The 17,190-nt window shown below is 44.9% G+C and overlaps 2 protein-coding genes across 2 annotated transcripts in view; one reads left to right on the top strand and one right to left on the bottom strand.

The window, feature by feature from the left end:
- Window positions 1–17,190, top strand: part of Cdk5rap3 (CDK5 regulatory subunit associated protein 3) — a 720,787-nt gene that overhangs the window by 191,222 nt on the left and 512,375 nt on the right. The window lies entirely within an intron of this gene.
- The window catches only part of Skap1 (src kinase associated phosphoprotein 1), a 282,052-nt gene that overhangs the window by 40,919 nt on the left and 223,943 nt on the right, over window positions 1–17,190 (bottom strand). The window contains exons 5-9 of the mRNA XM_051173521.1: window positions 14,471–14,548; window positions 13,191–13,274; window positions 9,209–9,333; window positions 6,578–6,641; window positions 4,198–4,380 (exon numbers count right to left, since the gene is read on the bottom strand). Of these exons, the coding sequence (XP_051029478.1) occupies window positions 4,198–4,380; window positions 6,578–6,641; window positions 9,209–9,333; window positions 13,191–13,274; window positions 14,471–14,548 (534 nt within the window). The remainder of the gene's footprint in view (window positions 1–4,197; window positions 4,381–6,577; window positions 6,642–9,208; window positions 9,334–13,190; window positions 13,275–14,470; window positions 14,549–17,190) is intronic.

The following is a 17,190-nucleotide window of genomic DNA, read 5'->3' as shown; positions in this document are numbered from 1 at the left end:
AGATTTCCAGAAAGGCCTCTTTGTCTCTTTCTGTTTGTTTTTTGGGGGACTCTCTAGAGAACACAGCTGGATCCTGCTGCCATTATAGCCACGCGCTTCTGTGGCTCAGATGTCTTACTGGCTTCTGGCTTTGAGGCCCTAGAGAATGCAGGACCTGATCAAAGATGCCCATATGTGGAATCTTGAGTTGTGGATCTGGGCCTGTGCTGGCCTGCAGAACAACCTCAAGGAAGATGAGAAAAGGTTTAGGAAAATCTGTGTTTTAAAAAAGATTTATTGCCAGGCATTGGTGGTGCACACCTTTAATCCCAGCACTTGGAAGGCAGAGGCAGGTGGATCTCTATGAGTTTGAGGCCAGCCTGATCTACAGAGTGAGTTCCAGGACAGGCTTCAAAACAACACAGAGAAACCCTGTCTCAAGCAACAACAACAAAAAGATTTATTTTAACATTTATTTGTGTGTGTGTTTATGTGTGTGTATCCATCAAGCATATGCAGGTTCCTATGGAGGCCCGAAGAGGGCGTCAAATCCTCTGGAGCTGGAGTTGTGAGCTGTCCAATGTGGACAGCAGTCAGTGCCCTTAACCACTGAGCCATCTCTCCAGCCCCAATGCCTCCTATTACATCTGATTTTCATTCTTCTTGGTCATTCTCTGCAGTTTAATCTACTACAAACGGAATCTTAAAACTCAAGGGCCCCCATCTGCTCAATAGGAATGTTCAGAAATCCCAGTGGGTACCAACTTTGAAACCATATTTTCTAGGACTAATATTTTTTGTGGTCTGGCTGAAAACCTTGAGTGCTTTGGTTTTCTCTCCTGGGGATGAGAGTGACAGCCATGTAGCAAATGTCAATTATCTCATGATTAATATGATATTGTGCATTTAATTTGATGACCCAGACATTATTTTGATTAGGCGAAAAAATTTTTTTTATTGACTTGGTGTATGTTGTGTATTCTTTTCACTCTTCTAAGAGCCCATTTAAATTGCACGTGGGAAGGGAAGCCTCACTTCCACGCCTTTCCTCACAGGCATAGTGAAGACTTGCATAGGGCCCTCCCCCAAAGAGCAGGGTCAGCAGACCTGTCAACGCTGAAAACCCTTCACAAAGCATGTTCACCTGTTACAGTGAAACAAACGCTGGAGAGCTGAGCCATTTAGCTAGCTATGTGGTATGCAGTGCTAGCACAATCCAGTTCTGCTGTTGGTTGCCCCTCCACCCCGCACCTGGCCTCTTGGTAGGAAGAAAAAAAAAAAAAAAAAAAGAAAAGAAAAGGCCTGAGCAGAAGGTGCTCTCCACATTCCATCTGTTCGGAATTTTCAGATTCACGTATGCCTCATACACATAGTCTCAAATGCCTAACTGGACCGTGCATTTGGGTCTGGCTGGGGAGGGCGGGGCCTATCCATCCCCTAACTCTTTGAGGAAGTAGTATTTCCTATTACACACCACATCATTTGTGGAGTGCTTGCTGTCTCTGTGCCCGGGCTCTGGGCTAAGTGCACACCCAGGATTTTCAGGCTCCACCCCCCAAGCCCCTGTAGGATGCTCAGTTGCTTTCCCCATTTTACAATGGACAGAGAAGGCCAGGAGGTTGCGCAGTCTCACAGTTAGCTGATGCTGGTGCAGAGCCACTCTGACTCACAGCCTGTTGTCTCTAGCCATCCGCCCCCCATGTGCTGTTCTTCAGTAGGTGGTGGCTGGCCCAGAGGGGAGTGGGCGGGGTGGGGCGGGGTAGGCCTCTCACATTCCTTCACTGTAGGATTGTGGTATGACAGATGCAAAGTTTGCACAGCAATTTCAGAAGCAGCAATAGTGGAGTGCTAGAAAGCTTGGATGATGGAAGTGATGGAAGACACAGGACTGGAATAATCACATGATAATTAAAGGCCTCTACACCCCCCCCCCCACTGCCCATGCTGTCTGTAAGAACTATGGTGGGTTTTGGCTTTTGTTTGTTGGAAACACAGGCAAGGTAGCTGTCCCTCTAACCTGCAGCAAGAGATCCTGGCCTCCTGGCCCCCTCCCTTCCTCCCTCCCTCCCTCCCTCCCTCCCTCCCTCCCTCCCTCCCTCCCTCCTTTCCTTCCTTTCTTTTTGTTTTTTGACACAGGGTTTCTCTGTTGCTTTGGTTGTCCTTGAACTCACTCTGTAGACTAGGCTGACTTCAAATTCACAGAGATCCACCTACTTCTGTCTCTCGAGTGCTGGGAATAAAGGCAATGGCCATCACTGCCCGACTTGATCCTGGCTTTTCTATAGTGTGACTGCCTCACTTTCTGTGGATGGCTGTGGGCACAGCGGTGAGAGGTTTGGAGGGGTTCCCCAGACCCCAGCAGAAGGTAGGCAGTTAGGAGGCAGGATACGCTGGTACCACTGAGAAGCCAGTGATGCTTTCCTTGTCCCTGACCCAGAATAAGGCCTCAAACCCATCCTGCTTTCTGATGCCTCTTTCTCTTTGCTCTCCATCCCTGGGCATCAGCTCCATCGTCTCTGGCTTCTTTGACCACTATACACCCACACCTTTCCTTTGTACCCCAGAAGGCAGAGTGATCCAGGGCAGTGTTCCCAAAGCATACTTCCCCAGTTGGGACCTAAGGAGGCGCCTCTCCTGGATCTGTCCCAGAGCCTGGACAGGACTGAGCTGAATGTAAACTCACTGGCCAAGTTGGAGAGCGCATCTCCTTTTAGGGAGTGTGGTGAATTAGATCGTCTCTGCACCCTGCTGTTGCAATGGCGCAGGCTGTGAAAGGGAGGATTCTCAGAGGAGCTGTGTTTTAATGTAGCAATTTGATTCAATTTTCCACTCTATAAAATTACCCATCACTGCTCGTTGCTTTCTAACAGACACCTTCACTCTTAATTTAACAATCCTATCGAATTCTGCCAGGGAAATTGGAAAAATTTATCACCTGTGAAATTTTATTTTCCTTTGGTTGTATCTGTTTTTGTAAAACTTCATTAACGACGATGACTTGCTGAGGAAATTATCATCTTTTTTTTTTTTTTTTTTTAACTTCAGACACAAGAAATGGCTCGACCTCAACCAAGATATCATTTGCATGATAAAACACAACAAAAAAGGCCCGGGAAGCCGAGGCTGGCAGAGGCTGCAGGAACAGGGGGAGGAGTGGACTCTCCTAGGTGGGGTTGTGTGGACACAGCCTTGCAACTTGCCTTGGGGCAATGACGTGGCTTGTCTTTCAGGCAAGAGACGAATAGGGAACGCCTACTTAAGAGGGTTGGACCCTTTTCTTAAGGAGCCCTGAAATGCAATTATTTACTGATGATGCTTTTAGCAAGGGACCCTGCCTTCAGGGGCCTAAGTGTTAGAATCACCTTAGTTCCCAGGTTCATCTGGGATGCAGGTTTACATTGCTATAAATTTTGGCTTAATTTGAATTTCTTAGCAGAGCACTAAACCCCTGGCAAATTTCCATCGCAGTGCTTTCTGAATGGACTTGAAGATTCAGCTTTCCCATTGTCTAAATACCTCACAATTAAAAGGCTCAGGCTTTGGTTTTCCAGTCTGACCCCCACTGTGCTCTGCACTGTTCGCCAGCTGCTGGATCCCCACCAGAAATGGTTCCCTGAAAGCAGTGATGACTGCGCATTTTTCTGAGACCCTAGTGAGCCTGCCTTCTGAAGGAGGGGCTCCATCCAGTGACCTGCTGTGGCAGTGGGCAAGCAGGGTCGCTTTATTCTCAGATGACATTTTGATTTTGGACAATAATGAGTTGTGTTCTATCAGAGTTTTACAGTATCACTAAAATGGTTTGTTGGCATGTGTGTAATTCAGACTTTTGAAAGCGTCCATACCTTTGAGGCATCTTTTAATCCTTCTCGTGATTCTACAGAAAGCAAGCGAGAACTGAGAGTTATGAGAGCTCACCCCCAAACTCAGGGGAAACCAATGAAAACCGGAGGGAGTGTCCTCTGGCCTTTAACCTTAGAGGCACAGGAACAGATGACTTCATGTGGCACAGATGGAAGACACCTTGGTGGGCTTCATCTTCCTCCCAGAGCAAGGCAGAGCCACTGTACTGGGAGTCATGAACTTCCTACACTGTCCCCTGCACAGAATGATGTTTAGAACATTTGGATCGGGACTCTTTTGTGGAGTCTCATCCTTCCACCAGGCCAAGAGTTTTTAAAAGTAGTGGGAGGTGGATAATTAGAGGACGAAATATTTCACCTGGTAGGACTTCATAAATGTCCTCATCTTCATCTGTAGGCTGAGGCAAGGTCTTGGCTCTGCGCTGGGAACCGGACTTTGGGGAATCAAAACCATCAATGTCATCATACGTTTCTTCCTCTTCTTTCTCCTCTTCCTCCTCCTCCTCTTCCTCTTCACAGGGAATGGTTGAGGAGCTCAGATCTGCCAGGGCAAAGATAAGAATGAGTAGAGGTAGAAAGGAGAGAGAGAGAGAGAGAGAGAGAGAAAGAGAGAGAGAGAGAGAGAGAGAGAGAGAGAGAGAGAGAGAGAGAGAATGAGGCTGGGTGAGGGAGGAGGGGGATGAGAATAAAACACGTCAGAAGAAAATGAAACACTAGGTTAAGTGCCGTTATTTCTAATGCAGGCCTCGGTGGCAGGAATCTACGGAAAAGGCCAGCCCGGCACTGCATCAGGTTTAAACCACCAACATAAATCGTCTCTGGCAATAAAACTTGGTCAGAATGAAGAGGCCTGAAAAGTATGGGTGTGTGAATGAAAACGCAAGGTGAAGGGAAGAAAAGAGGCCAGATGAGGCGCTGCCAGGGTGCCATGCCCTGTTCATCAAGCAGAAAGCCAATGGGTGAGTCATGGCCCTGAGTTCTCTAAGGCGACAGAGCCTGGGCCACTATGGTGGAGCCTGAGCTCTCGGAAGCTCATCTCCTGATGGTCTCATTGTAGAATTCAGACAAATTTGTTTGTGGAGAGGGAAGAAAAATGAGGGAAGAAAAGCAGCAGAAGAAAAGAAATGGGGGTATGGAAAAACACGACTGTCATACAACCAAATGGAATGGCTAAACGGCACAGTTACCATGTCCTTTTATGGCCTGGCTGACCTTAAATTGGGTCACTGAGTAGAGGACATTCCGCCATTACAGCTCTGGTGAGCACCAGGGCAGGGAGGAAGATTGGTTTCAGTTCTGGTGGGGGTGGGGAAGGGGGTGAGGTGGGGGTGGGGTGGGGGGAAGTTCATTCTCTGCCTTGGTGTGCTCCTGGAACAACCCTCCCCCCCCCCACGAGGGGCCCCTGTAAGACCCAGTGAGCACAATGAGTGTACTCTGGGGAAGGGGAGGATGGAGAGACTTGAACAGTTCATTTCAAAACACAATAAAACTGTTTGGCTTGATTAGGCTTTTAATAAAGATTTCCCAACAAATTTCATATGAATTCTGGCGACTTCATATGGGGAAAGGATCAAAGGCACATTTGCGGCTTCAACCATATGTTATTATTTTGTTTGTTTTAAAGTAAAATGGAATGAATAATTTCTTCAATGTGAGATTCTGAAGGTACCACAGGGTACAGCTCAATAAAGCTGCTTTGGGTTTTATGGAGGTTTACACACTTAGGGGTATATTACACGCATAAATCCTAGGCACCTAGATGAGAGTGTACCCTGTAGCCTCGCCATCAATGCTCATGTTTGCCTAGTTCCAGTCTATTATACGCGATGCTGTCGGTGCATGCCATAGTTTGTTTTTGTGATAGCAGAGGTATAAGTGAGTAAAAGAGGCAATTCTTGTAATCAAGGCCCCGCTGCTCCCTTCTTTTTTATCCACAATAAAATCTTACTGCAGATTAATAAACTGTGATGAGAAAGCGTGGTGATTTTAGGTGGCTGTGCACCTCTGTCTTGGGCCGTGAACAAAGTTGGTGTTTTGATGTTTTGCTGAGGCTGGGTCCTGCTAGCATGGTCTATGAGCCTCTATCCTTGTTGGCCAAATCTACCTGCTAAGTCACTCCCAGGCAAGGCTTCCTGGGCTATTGTGGCTGCTGCTCCAGGCCTGCAGGCTGGCCAGGAGAGGGCGCTCTAAGAACAGCCCTTTAACCTTTTCAGGCAGGACTCTTGCCATCTCATGGCAAGGACCATTCTAATGTGGCTTGGGAAACAGCAATTTAGCAATTTAGTTTAATGCCCAGTGTCCCTGATGATCACTAAGATGAGTCTAGAACTCTACTTCTAAACAAAAACAAAAAGCAAAGGAGGAGGAGAGGGAAGGTTTTGGATCTCAATTAGATGATGGTTATTATGAATTACCCTTCTAGAAGAAAAAGGGGTTGGGGGACAGTGACTTGAACTAAGCGGGTTTCGGAACATTTTCCAAATGATGATTAATATTATGGACTTGTCTACACCGTGCCAGTGGGTAGGCTATGGCATCAGAGGTGATCTCCAGGTGGATCACTGCCTTGCCTCTCATTCATATAGGATATTATTTGTTGTTGTAAATAAGAGCAATATGGGGTAGCTGAGAATAGGGGAAAAACACACATAAGGAAACCTTTAGATTAAACTTTCAAAACAGAACTTCAACTGCAAATCCACTCATGTAGCATATGTAATTGAAATGGTAGCTCTTACCTTTTAACAAGAAACTTATTTGATCCACCCAGTCTCTGGCTTCAGCTGGACTAAGAGCTGTAAACTAGAGAAGAACGAGGGGATTAGTTTAGCCATCACCTCCACTAAAACTGCCATGACTCCCGCTAAACAGACTCAAAAGAATCCATGTTTCAGAACCGAGTGTGGAGCTTAGGGTTCTCCATCTCCTTATCATTTAGAAAAAAAGGCCAAAACATCTCACAAAGCTGTTTTATGCCTTCAGCAACTTTACACACCAAGGAGGACAGCTTTAAGTCTGGACGCTTTTGTTCACGTATACCCACATGTTTGATTACTTCTTCATCACAGACGGATGGGAGGGAAGTGTATAAAAAAAAAAAGCAAATCAACATGGACATGAAATGGGAACACTACAAGGGAGGGGACTTTGACAGCAAGGGGGTTTGCTTTTCAGTGTCAGGGCTGATACTAGGGGTCTTGCGCATGCGAAGTTAAGTACTCTACCACTGAACTAGATGCCCACTCCACAGCAGGATGTTGGGAAGAGGCAGGGAGCACTTATTTTTGTTTTGAGCAGGCTTGGAGAAGTGTGGATTGCTGAAGTAATGCTGTCTTGGTTGGGTTTTTAGACAGTTGGTGGAAAGCAATAGTGGGAGCTGAACACTTCAGCCATGGGAACCATGTGGGCGGTGGGAACATTAGACACATGGCTACAAGCAGGTCAGGTGGACCGGAGAACAAGTACAAGTGGAAAGCTGAGGGTCAGGCAGGAGGGCTCTGCCTGGACTCAAAATGGAGGCAACAGGAAGCCACTGTCAGTTCTAGCAAAGAGTGTGGGTGATTCTATTAGTAGCTGTGGCTAGGAAGCATTGGACTAGGGATATCTGGAGACTGAAGATCAATTAGGAAGCTGTTTAAGTGGCCCTCTGGGTGAAGTGATAGGGACTTAGCTACTGTGATGGCCGTGGGAATAAATAAAGAGAGGAAGGAAAGGGCCAAAGGAAGAATCCACCGCCCAGAGTGATGGTTTAGATTCAATGGGCCAAAGACAGGCAAGCAAACTGACCACATCCTGAGTCACAAAACAGTGTAGCCAAGTACCAGCCCTTTGCAATTTTAAAAAAATGAATCAACTTGAAATGAAAGGACATTTTAATTCTATGGCCATTAGGGTTCGATAAAAGTACATGCTGCATAAGAAATATAGGTTTATGCTTTATCATTATTGTTCTCTCTCTCCTCTCTCTCTCTGTGTGCAAGTAAGTACACATACTCTTTGTATATAAGCAGAGGCCAGAGGGCATTGATGTTTTGCTCTATTACTTTCAATAGTATTATTTTGAGGCAGAGTCTTCCCTTGAACTCTGAGCTTGTGCTTTCTGGTTAGGCTGGCACTCAAAAAGCCCTAGCAATCATTGGGTCTCTATTCCCCATGGTTCTGGGCTTAAAGGAGTGCATAAGACCATATCTGGCTTGTTATATGGGTTCTGGATTTGAACTCAGCTTTTCATGGTTGTGTAGCAACCAAGAGTCATCTGAATCATCTCTCCAGGATAGTCATAGTTTCTGAAAAACACACAGTTCTAGAAAGTGTTTCTGGATATAATGGTTTGAACTTTTCACATAAGCTTTGATCTGGATGTGGTAATATTATAATTTAATAATAATAACTTAGAAACATGCTGAATGCATACATCCGTTGCATAATGTTTACAAAGGATCATATAGAGTTTAGTTAAACTTTAAGACATCTGGATATTGAATAATGAACATATAGATCATTTTATCAAATTAATGGTTAAGACACTATCAAGGGCAAAAAGTTGAGTGTGGAGGAAAATTTGAAAAGTCAAAAGGTTCTTTAAATTGTTAATTTAATTTTTGTATGCTTTTTTCTTTTTTCTAAGGTAGCTAAAGTTCAGATACATAGCTTTGGTGAAGATGTGATAAAATAAAGATTATCTACAAGTGAATAGACAATATACACATACATGTAAAATATATACTTGATGAATATCAATATATTCACTCATAGTTTTAAAAAAGGAGTAGTGAATATTCAAAAACACATAAAAATTACCACAATGAGGAATAAGTTTCTCATTGACAATGCTTCATAGACCTCCAGACTTCACTATTTCTCCTCAGAAACCATTGCCATCAAGGGCTTGGAAATCCTTCTAGAGACACAGCATCATAGCATATCCACACCCAGAGGCAAGGTTTTAGACAGAAAGGCAAACATGGGAAAAATTATTTTTCATTTTGTTGCTTATTTTGGGTTTCATGGACAGACATAAGGTCGACCAGTTGGAAAACAGAGAGAATGGGAACCGCATTGGTGAAATCAGCCTGTGAGCAAGGAATTGTACTGTGGGTTGTAATAACCAAGAATCTCACCTGTGGGATGATGCTGGGGAGACAGGGGTGGGGTAAAGCCAAGTAAAGGTTGTATCTAGGGTGAACTTAGCAACACATCAAAGGGGAAGAGCACGTAAAGCAAAGGATGGAACAGGAAAGCAGGTCTTAGCTGGGGAGAAGTGAGCAGATTTCACACAGGATGGGATCCAGCATAATGACCAGTGACCTTGGCTCCCACGCAGCAGCAAGGAAAATGCGAGGCTAATAAGGATCACCAGACTATGCTACCTCATAGCTGCGCCTATCCTGGGAAGTCAGTTCAAAGCAGGATTCTTTCTTGGAGTCTTTTCGGAGGTGGGGGGCCATCCGGATGCTGTAGCCCTTGATGAGGAAGGTCCCTTTGGGCTGCTTGCCTGCAAAATAGCAAAGCTTCCTGTATCTCTAGAGAAGACACAACAGCTAAGGGGAGGCATCTCCTCTGGTATGGAAAATGGAAAACACCAAACAGCTGTTGCACCCGTGAGGAACCACAATTGTCTAAGAAAGGTTATTAGGGACACCTGGGAAGAGGCTATGGCCACCATCAGATAGATCAGCACCGAGCAAGGGGGATCCAACACGAAAGGTTATTTTACCAAAAGTGTCCAAGAGAGACAGGGGATTTATTAGAATGTTAAGAGATCTGTAATAACAGAGAGCAGGAGTTATTACAACAGGGAGAGTGGCTGTAAATGCGGGGCTCTTGAAAGCTATTACAGAGCCCAAACATTATTATCGGGGCCAGCAGAGTTCCCGTTCAGGGAGGGGCCCAGCATCGCAGAAGGTGACCCTCAAGTCCCCGATCTCCTGCCATAACCTACCTCAAATGCTGGCCCCTCCCCTGCGGGGCCAGCCGAGAATTTACACTGGAGGAACAATTCAACTCGGCATCGAATCCTCTCCCAAGAGGCAAACCCGGAAGTAGCCAAGTAGTGTATCATGAGAGGGCGAGGAAGGTCACAAAGAGAAAGAGACCCCAGATGAAGGAAGAGAGATGCCACTCTGCGGTCATCTCTATTCTGAACAAATACAGTATTGGACTCTTCCCCATTTCCCGGAGAGAGGTTGCTCCTGTGTTCTGTGGTTCAGACAGAACATACAGAGTGGCAGCAAGCACAGTGTCTGGCTGAGGACGGCGCCCCTCTGCCAAGTGGAGTGAATTGGAGTTGAATCTTTCTCTCACCCCACTCAGTGCTAAAGATTGAACCTATGGCCTTGGATTCCTTTGGATGATAATGATGGCCATTAAAGGCCAGAGAGAGAGATAGAGATAGAGAGAGAGAGAGAGAGAGAGAGAGAGGAGGGACAGAAAGGAAGAGGGAATGGAGACGGGGAGGAGAGAGGAAGGGGGAGAGGTTCTATTTTTACCGTACCCACTGAGAAAACATCCTGGGCACAATAAGGAGCAATTATCGAGAGGGGAGCCATGCAACAGGGCTTTTGACACAGAATCTTTTTTTGTTAAAGTATCCCTCCTTGTTCTAACTGGCCACTAAAATGTTTTGTTGCTTCTTTGGTCGCCAGATTTTATTTCACCCTGATGGCAAAATGGTCAATAAAAGTCTCCAAGCCTCTTGCTCTCTCCATCTCCCCCCTCCCCTTGCCCCACCATAAGATGAGTTCTGAATGAACAGACTTGGCTTTATACCTGGATATGCCAACAATTACCATTTAAAAAAAGATATTTATTTTATTCCCTGTGTATCGGTGTGATAGATATGTCACACTGATATCTATATATATCTATATCTATCTATCTATCTATCTATCTATCTATCTATCTATCTATCTACCATGCACATGTCTGGCACCTTTAGAGGACAGATGAGGATATCATCAGCTCTCTTGGAACTGGAATTACAGATGGCTATGGGATACTGCATGGGTGCTAGGAACTAAACTTGGGTTGGTCTTTGCAAGAGCAAAAAGTACTCTTAACCATGGAGGCCTTTTTGCAGCTCTCCAAGAGAAATGACGGTCAGTTTTATAGTGGTCCAAATATTATACTAATTTGAAGAACAGAGTGACTGCCTTGAGGGTGTAGAATTAACTAATACGCCAAGTTTTGGAGACGGCGTTTCATATAGCCCAGGCTATCCTTTAACTCCCTACATAGCTGAGGATGGCCTTGAACTCCAGATCCTCCAGATTCTACCTTCTGAGTGCTGAGATCACTGGCATGCACCACCACACTGGTTTTACGCAGTGCTGAGGATCGAACCCAGAGCTTCATGTATGCTAGGCAAGCATCTACAAATTGAGGTGTCCCCTAGCCTGAGGCCTAGAATTCAGAGGAGAACGAACATTTGCTGGACTTGCAAGTGAGCTGGGGGGTTGGGAGGTCACAGAGCTTCTGCTGCTCAGTTTTCCAGCAGGCTGCTATCAGCTCCAAGCACCACTGCATGGGAAAGATTCTGAGGAATCCACGATGGCCCAAACGTGAAACCAGTAACTCTGCTGCAGGAGGAGGGGCAGAGTGAGGCATATGCCACAAAGCCAACAAATGCTGAGGCTTCCAAGTCACTAGCAAAACTGTGGCTCATTCTGCCGTGGGTGGACCAAAGGTGCTGGGAGACTGTTCTCAGGCTAGGTGTGTAGGCATCAGGGGCATACAGGTTAGAAAGAAAGGGAGGGCCAACAGTATATGACTGGAAGGCAAATCTAAGGCCCTCTTTGTCGAGGTACCACTGGCCTCTGCATGAAGGTGGGTGAGTCCAAGGAAACCCTTTGAGAACTTTATTTATCTTCTTTCCTTCTTGATTCCAATCTGCAGAATGGTATCCCCTTCCTGGGAGTTGGCCCCTCTCTCTCTTTTGGAGACAAGAGTTCTTCTGTGTAACAGCTCTGGAATTCACTTAGTAGTGAGGCTGGCCTTGAACTCACAGAGATCCGCTTGCCTTTACCTCCCAATTGTGGCATTACAGGTGTGCGCCACCACTGCCAGGCCTACAATAATAACTTTGAACTTGTTATTTGTTTGTAGCTCCCACCAATTGTGCTTTAACCCTCTCTTCCTTCTCAGGGACTAAGCAACTGTGTCAATGTGGATGAGAAGTCGTTAGCACGGTGGCTCATTAAGAAGCTGCCTCTGAGTCAACACTTGGCTGTTAACTACTGTCATCTGGCTGAAGGGTGTCTCTTAGGTGCAACAACTCTTTAGGCTTCAACACTCCAAGGCTCCAGGAATGTCCACTGGGCTACTATTTCTCAAGAGTTATGAATATGTTCTTAGAAAGAATACGCTCTTAAATCGTTCTCAGAATTATTGTTATATTATTGTTATTTTTTTGTATGTGGTGCTAGGAATTTGACTCAGGGCCTTGTGTACACTGGGCAAGTGATCTACTGCTGAGACAGATATACCTCCAGTTCTTGGCTTTGGACACAGACTCTTGCTACATAGCTCAGGCTAGCCTTGAACACGTGATGATCCCCATGCCTCAGCCTTCTATGTGTTGGGATTGCAGGAGTGTGCTACCATGCTTGACATCTTAATTTCTTTTGTCTTGATGTTGTTGTTGTTTGTTTTGTTTTAACATCTCTGTGTGTATATGTGTTCTCATTTGCACATGTATGTATGCAGGTGGTCCTGTTTGTGAGCACAGGTGCATGCAAGTCACCGTGCACACACAGAGGTTAGAGCACACCTTTGGTGATGGTTCTTGTCTTCTACCTGCTTGAGACAGGCTTTCTCAATTGCTGCTGTGTATGTGAGGCCTAGCTGGTCTAAGCTTCCTGGGAGAGTCTCCTGTTTTTGCCTCTTGGTTCCCTGCAGTTTCTGACTTTTCACCTCACTATAACTTCTGTCTCCCATCTCACTGTAAAAGCTCTGGTGCTACAGACTTCTATTACCACCTTTAGCTTTACATGGGCTCTGGGGATTTGAACTCAAGTCCTCATGCTTATGCAGCAAGCATTTTATCCAGTGAGCCATTTCCCCCAACCTATTTATTTAAAGAATGCCTAACCATTCAACTCTGCTAATATCGTGTAATAAGTCATAATAGAACATACCCTTTCCATATAGTGACCACACTTAGTGCTTAAAGTGCTAAATTGGTCTGTGTTTTCCGTGGTGGGCAAGGCATTAGTTACCTAAGTCTACTTCTTTGCTAAGCATCTTGCTCTATGGGTGTTAAGGACTGCTATCTAGAGATCTAAGTGCTGGAGAATTTACTAAGTGCTGGCATCCAGGAGTGAGGGTGCTGCTGGGTAAAAGCCGAACACTTACTTTTCTCGTTAGCATAGTAGAGGAAGAGGCCTCTGCTGACCACACACCATCGCTTCTGCCACTCTGACCCAAAGAAGCTGTGATCTATGCGGAGGAGAGAGAAGAGACATAAATTCAGGTAACTAGAATCGCCCAAGAGTCTGTAAAATCCAACAACACAGTTGAGTGGGTTATTGTTTTATTTCCCAGGTTAATGGACTGTGAAGCCCTCCTTCTCACTCCCACAGGTTATCCCATGTTGACTGAGTGGCAAGGATGAACTCCATCACAGGCCCAGGTTCTTAGTGAGGTTGCTTCTACGGCTGTCTTTTCATCTAGCTCGCTTTCTATCCTTTAGGAACAAATCTCACGCTGCATCTCTCAAACTTTCTACGACATCTTTGTCTGTTTTTTTAGAGACAGAGTCTCACTGTGTAATCCAGGCTGGCCTGAAACCCATGGCTATCCTCTTGCCTCAGCCTCTGTAGTGCTAGGATTATAAGCATGCATCATTATATCCAGCTAACATCATTTCCTTATGTGTTGCTTTCTGTGAACCAAGATGATACTCCAGGTCCTCCAGGCTATGGTCAGGAGAAAGGCTGTCTTGTTCTTCTTTCTGGGAATGTGCTGTAAACAAATTTTCCCATTGAGCATTGAAACAAGCACTCTGGCCCTTATAGTACCTATTTTAATTGAATGATTTAAAGGGTCAAGAGTTGGGCATGTCTGAAATATGGAAGTAGGCTGCTTCACACTTGGAAAGACTACATTCTTGACAAAAAACAGTGTCCCTTTTTTTCTTTTGTTTTTCAAGACAAGGTGTCTCTTTGTAGTCCTGGCTATCCTGGAACCCACTCTGTAGACCGGGTTGGCCTTGAATCCAGGGATCCACTTGTTTCTGCCTCCCAAGTGCTGAGATTAACGGTGTGTGCCACCACCACCTCCTGGCTACAGTGTCACTCTTTATTGGAGTATACTGAGAGATGGAACAAAAATATCATCCACACACCCCATTCGCTCATGAAGATCTGCTTGTTCTCTGCCTCCCGTGTGCTAGTTAAAGATGCCACCACTGGGTTAGAATTACTCTCAATGAAGCCCGCAGCTGGCTGGATTTGAGCCCTCTCTGTTTACTTGACACACACTAATACCACACTGCCTTCATTTCCTGGATTTTTGCCTTATATGGGCCTAGCACCGTTCTGGGCCCAGGGAAGGCATCCTACAGTCTCCCTCCCTTCTGCCCTTTCTCCCTCCCTCTCCTGGAATGGTCCACTCTTCATGGGTACGATTAATACCTTTGCTTTTCTTCTCCAAGTATCCTTGCTTGATGATGCTATCCAGCTCCTGAGCCCCTCTTAAGATGTTTTCCACTCCTAAAAGGAACGACAGTAAAATGCTTTGTTTAAACCTGATAGAATTTCTTCTTAAGCTACTTTATACACATTAATGATGGAGTCTAGAAGGGTAATTGTTGAAATGTAACACAAAATACAACAATTTCTATATGATTGGGGGAAAAAGTTAATTTTCTTCCTAATTATATCTAATTCTAATATTGCTTAAAATGACTAACCATACATTAACTTGTGGTAAGGAGAGGTAGCCTAAATATGCACTGATTGGCAGGAAAAGGACTCTGGGGAATTAGGAATTTGCAGTGGATATAAACTCTAAATTGGGTAACCCACACTGAGATAATCAAAAGTCAGATGAATAGCAACCAGGAAGGACAAGCTTTAATGAGTAATAGAGCCTACTCTGCATGTAGTCATTTCACAAGGGACAATAAAGAGGTAGCCACTCCTGGTTTTTGTTGCTGTTATTTTTGTGTGCGTATTTGTGCTTGCGTGCGTGTGTGTTTGGGTAATGCACACATATGTGTGTGTTTGCGGGGCAGAGTTTGAATTGAGTGTCTTCCTCTCTTGTTTGTTCTCCACCTTATTTTTTGAGGCAGGGTCTCTCTTTGAACCTGGGGCTCACCCATAGGCTATGCTGGCTGTGCTGGCTGGCTGGTGAACTCTGGGAACTGTGACTATCTCCACACTCCCAGTGCTGGGCTTATAGGCTAGTCTTACCTTGTCCAGTTTTTATGTGGGTGCTAGAGATGAAAACTCTAGTCCACACTTTTCCTATTGAGCTATTGCTCCAGCCTGTTTCATTTGGACAGCCCCTCTGGGGAAATATAAATTTTATGAAGCTCACATGGAGAAGGGTGAATTTGGCAAAAATCACCAGGTCTTGGGTTTTTCAAAGTATGGAGTGTGTGTGTGTGTGTGTGTGTGTGTGTGTGTGTGTCTAAGACTCATAGAAGCTTTAGGGGGAAAAAAAGGCCCTGGAGCTGACATCAACCTTTAACTGCAGTGACATTCTTGGCTTTTAATCACTTCCTTAGGTACAAATTTATTGAGATGCCAAGATCCTGATTCATCTTCCTGCCTGGGGGGGGGGGGGTTACTTGCATCATAGAAAGGGAGGGCAAAACATGGAGGCAAGAAGTGACTTCTCAACAATAAAACAAGAAAGAACAACAGCCTCAGCATTTCTTTCTTTATTTATTTAAGCTGTGTTGGATCATGCAAGCCTTCTGTCTCCACAAGCTGAATGCTTACAAGCGTGGGCCCCTGTGTCTAGCTCCCCTCAAAGTTCTGGGAAACATAACTTTGCATTTCCCGCTTCTCTCCCCCTCTTGTCTTGTCACCGGTCCTCTCCTTTCTTCTGTAGTGTATGCACCACTGAGGTTCAACCCCCGGCCCAGCTTGACACTTTTTGAAACACCCTTAAAATTACATTTATTTATTTGTGTGTGTGTGTGTGTGTGTGTGTGTGTGTGTGTGTGTGTGTGTGAGACAGTGTGTGTGTTTAATCAGTCTCTCCTACCATGTGGGGGTTCTGGGGATTGAACTCAGGGAGTCAGACTCTATAGCAAGGACCTCTGACTGCAGAGCCATTTCACTGGCCCCAACTTTACATTTCTGAATTAGGACAAACAGAAGAGAGTGGGCTGAAAGAAGCCTAATATTTACTTTTTAGTCCTCCAACCCAAGTGTTTTGCAGTTTAACTTCAAAGTGTATAAAGAAAGTCATTGAAAACACATTGTATATACAATTTTCAAAGAATAAATAAAAATGTTATTTCTCTAAAAAATTACAACACAATGAAACTTCCCAAGGAGGGAGTCAAGCAACAGTCCTACCCAGCCATGATGCTTATGAACCAGAATGATGGCCATAATAATGGTACAATACCCTAAGTACAGCAGTGGCACAAGCACTTTGGCAGTGACCAACAGTTCGCAACTTGGACGTAGAACCTGTTCAACAAGAGGGAAATTATTCCTAGCTGACTACTTGGTCCTTGTAAATTTGTGTTTATCAGAGAATTTACAACCTCTAATTTACTAAGCCAACATAATCCCTAACGGCAATCTACAAACATCTGCCCTTAATCCCATGGGTGAATGTAATCCTCATTCCTCATCAAGGAAACTTCTCTTTGCAGTTGTCGGAGACCACTACAGAAAACCACAGCCAATCAAAATTCAGAGTTGTGGAGCCCAGTCTCAATGCATACATCTACAAGACACTCCCACGCCCAAGGTTTGCTTAGGAGACTTTGCAGAAGGAAGGACAGAAAGAATGTAAGAGCAGGACCAGGGACTTTGCTGTGAAATTGTGTTTCCTCGTAATGTCAGAAGCTACACACAGAGACTACCAACATGACTGCCCCAAATGTGAGCTGAATAAGAATGACACCAATAGACATGCCAAACTTGTCAGGGAAAAGCCCACAAGGCCTTAACGGGTTGTTCAGTGCCAAATGGTCAGCCTTTAAAACAAACATACAAGTAACATTATACAGACAGTACAGGTTATATTACATACACAAATGCAATACCAATTAGCAAAAAAAGAAGCCGTGACTTTGAAGGAGGGTAAGGACTGGTATACGGGAGGATTTGAAGGGAATAAAGGGATAGGAGAAATGTCATAACTGCATTATAATCTCAAAAAAGTG

This window comes from Phodopus roborovskii, unplaced genomic scaffold (genome assembly GCF_943737965.1).
Source record: "Phodopus roborovskii unplaced genomic scaffold, PHOROB, whole genome shotgun sequence".
Classification (NCBI taxonomy): Eukaryota; Metazoa; Chordata; class Mammalia; order Rodentia; family Cricetidae; genus Phodopus; species Phodopus roborovskii.
The sequence above is the reverse complement of the archived record's forward strand: the minus strand, read 5'-3'. Positions and strand labels throughout refer to the sequence as shown.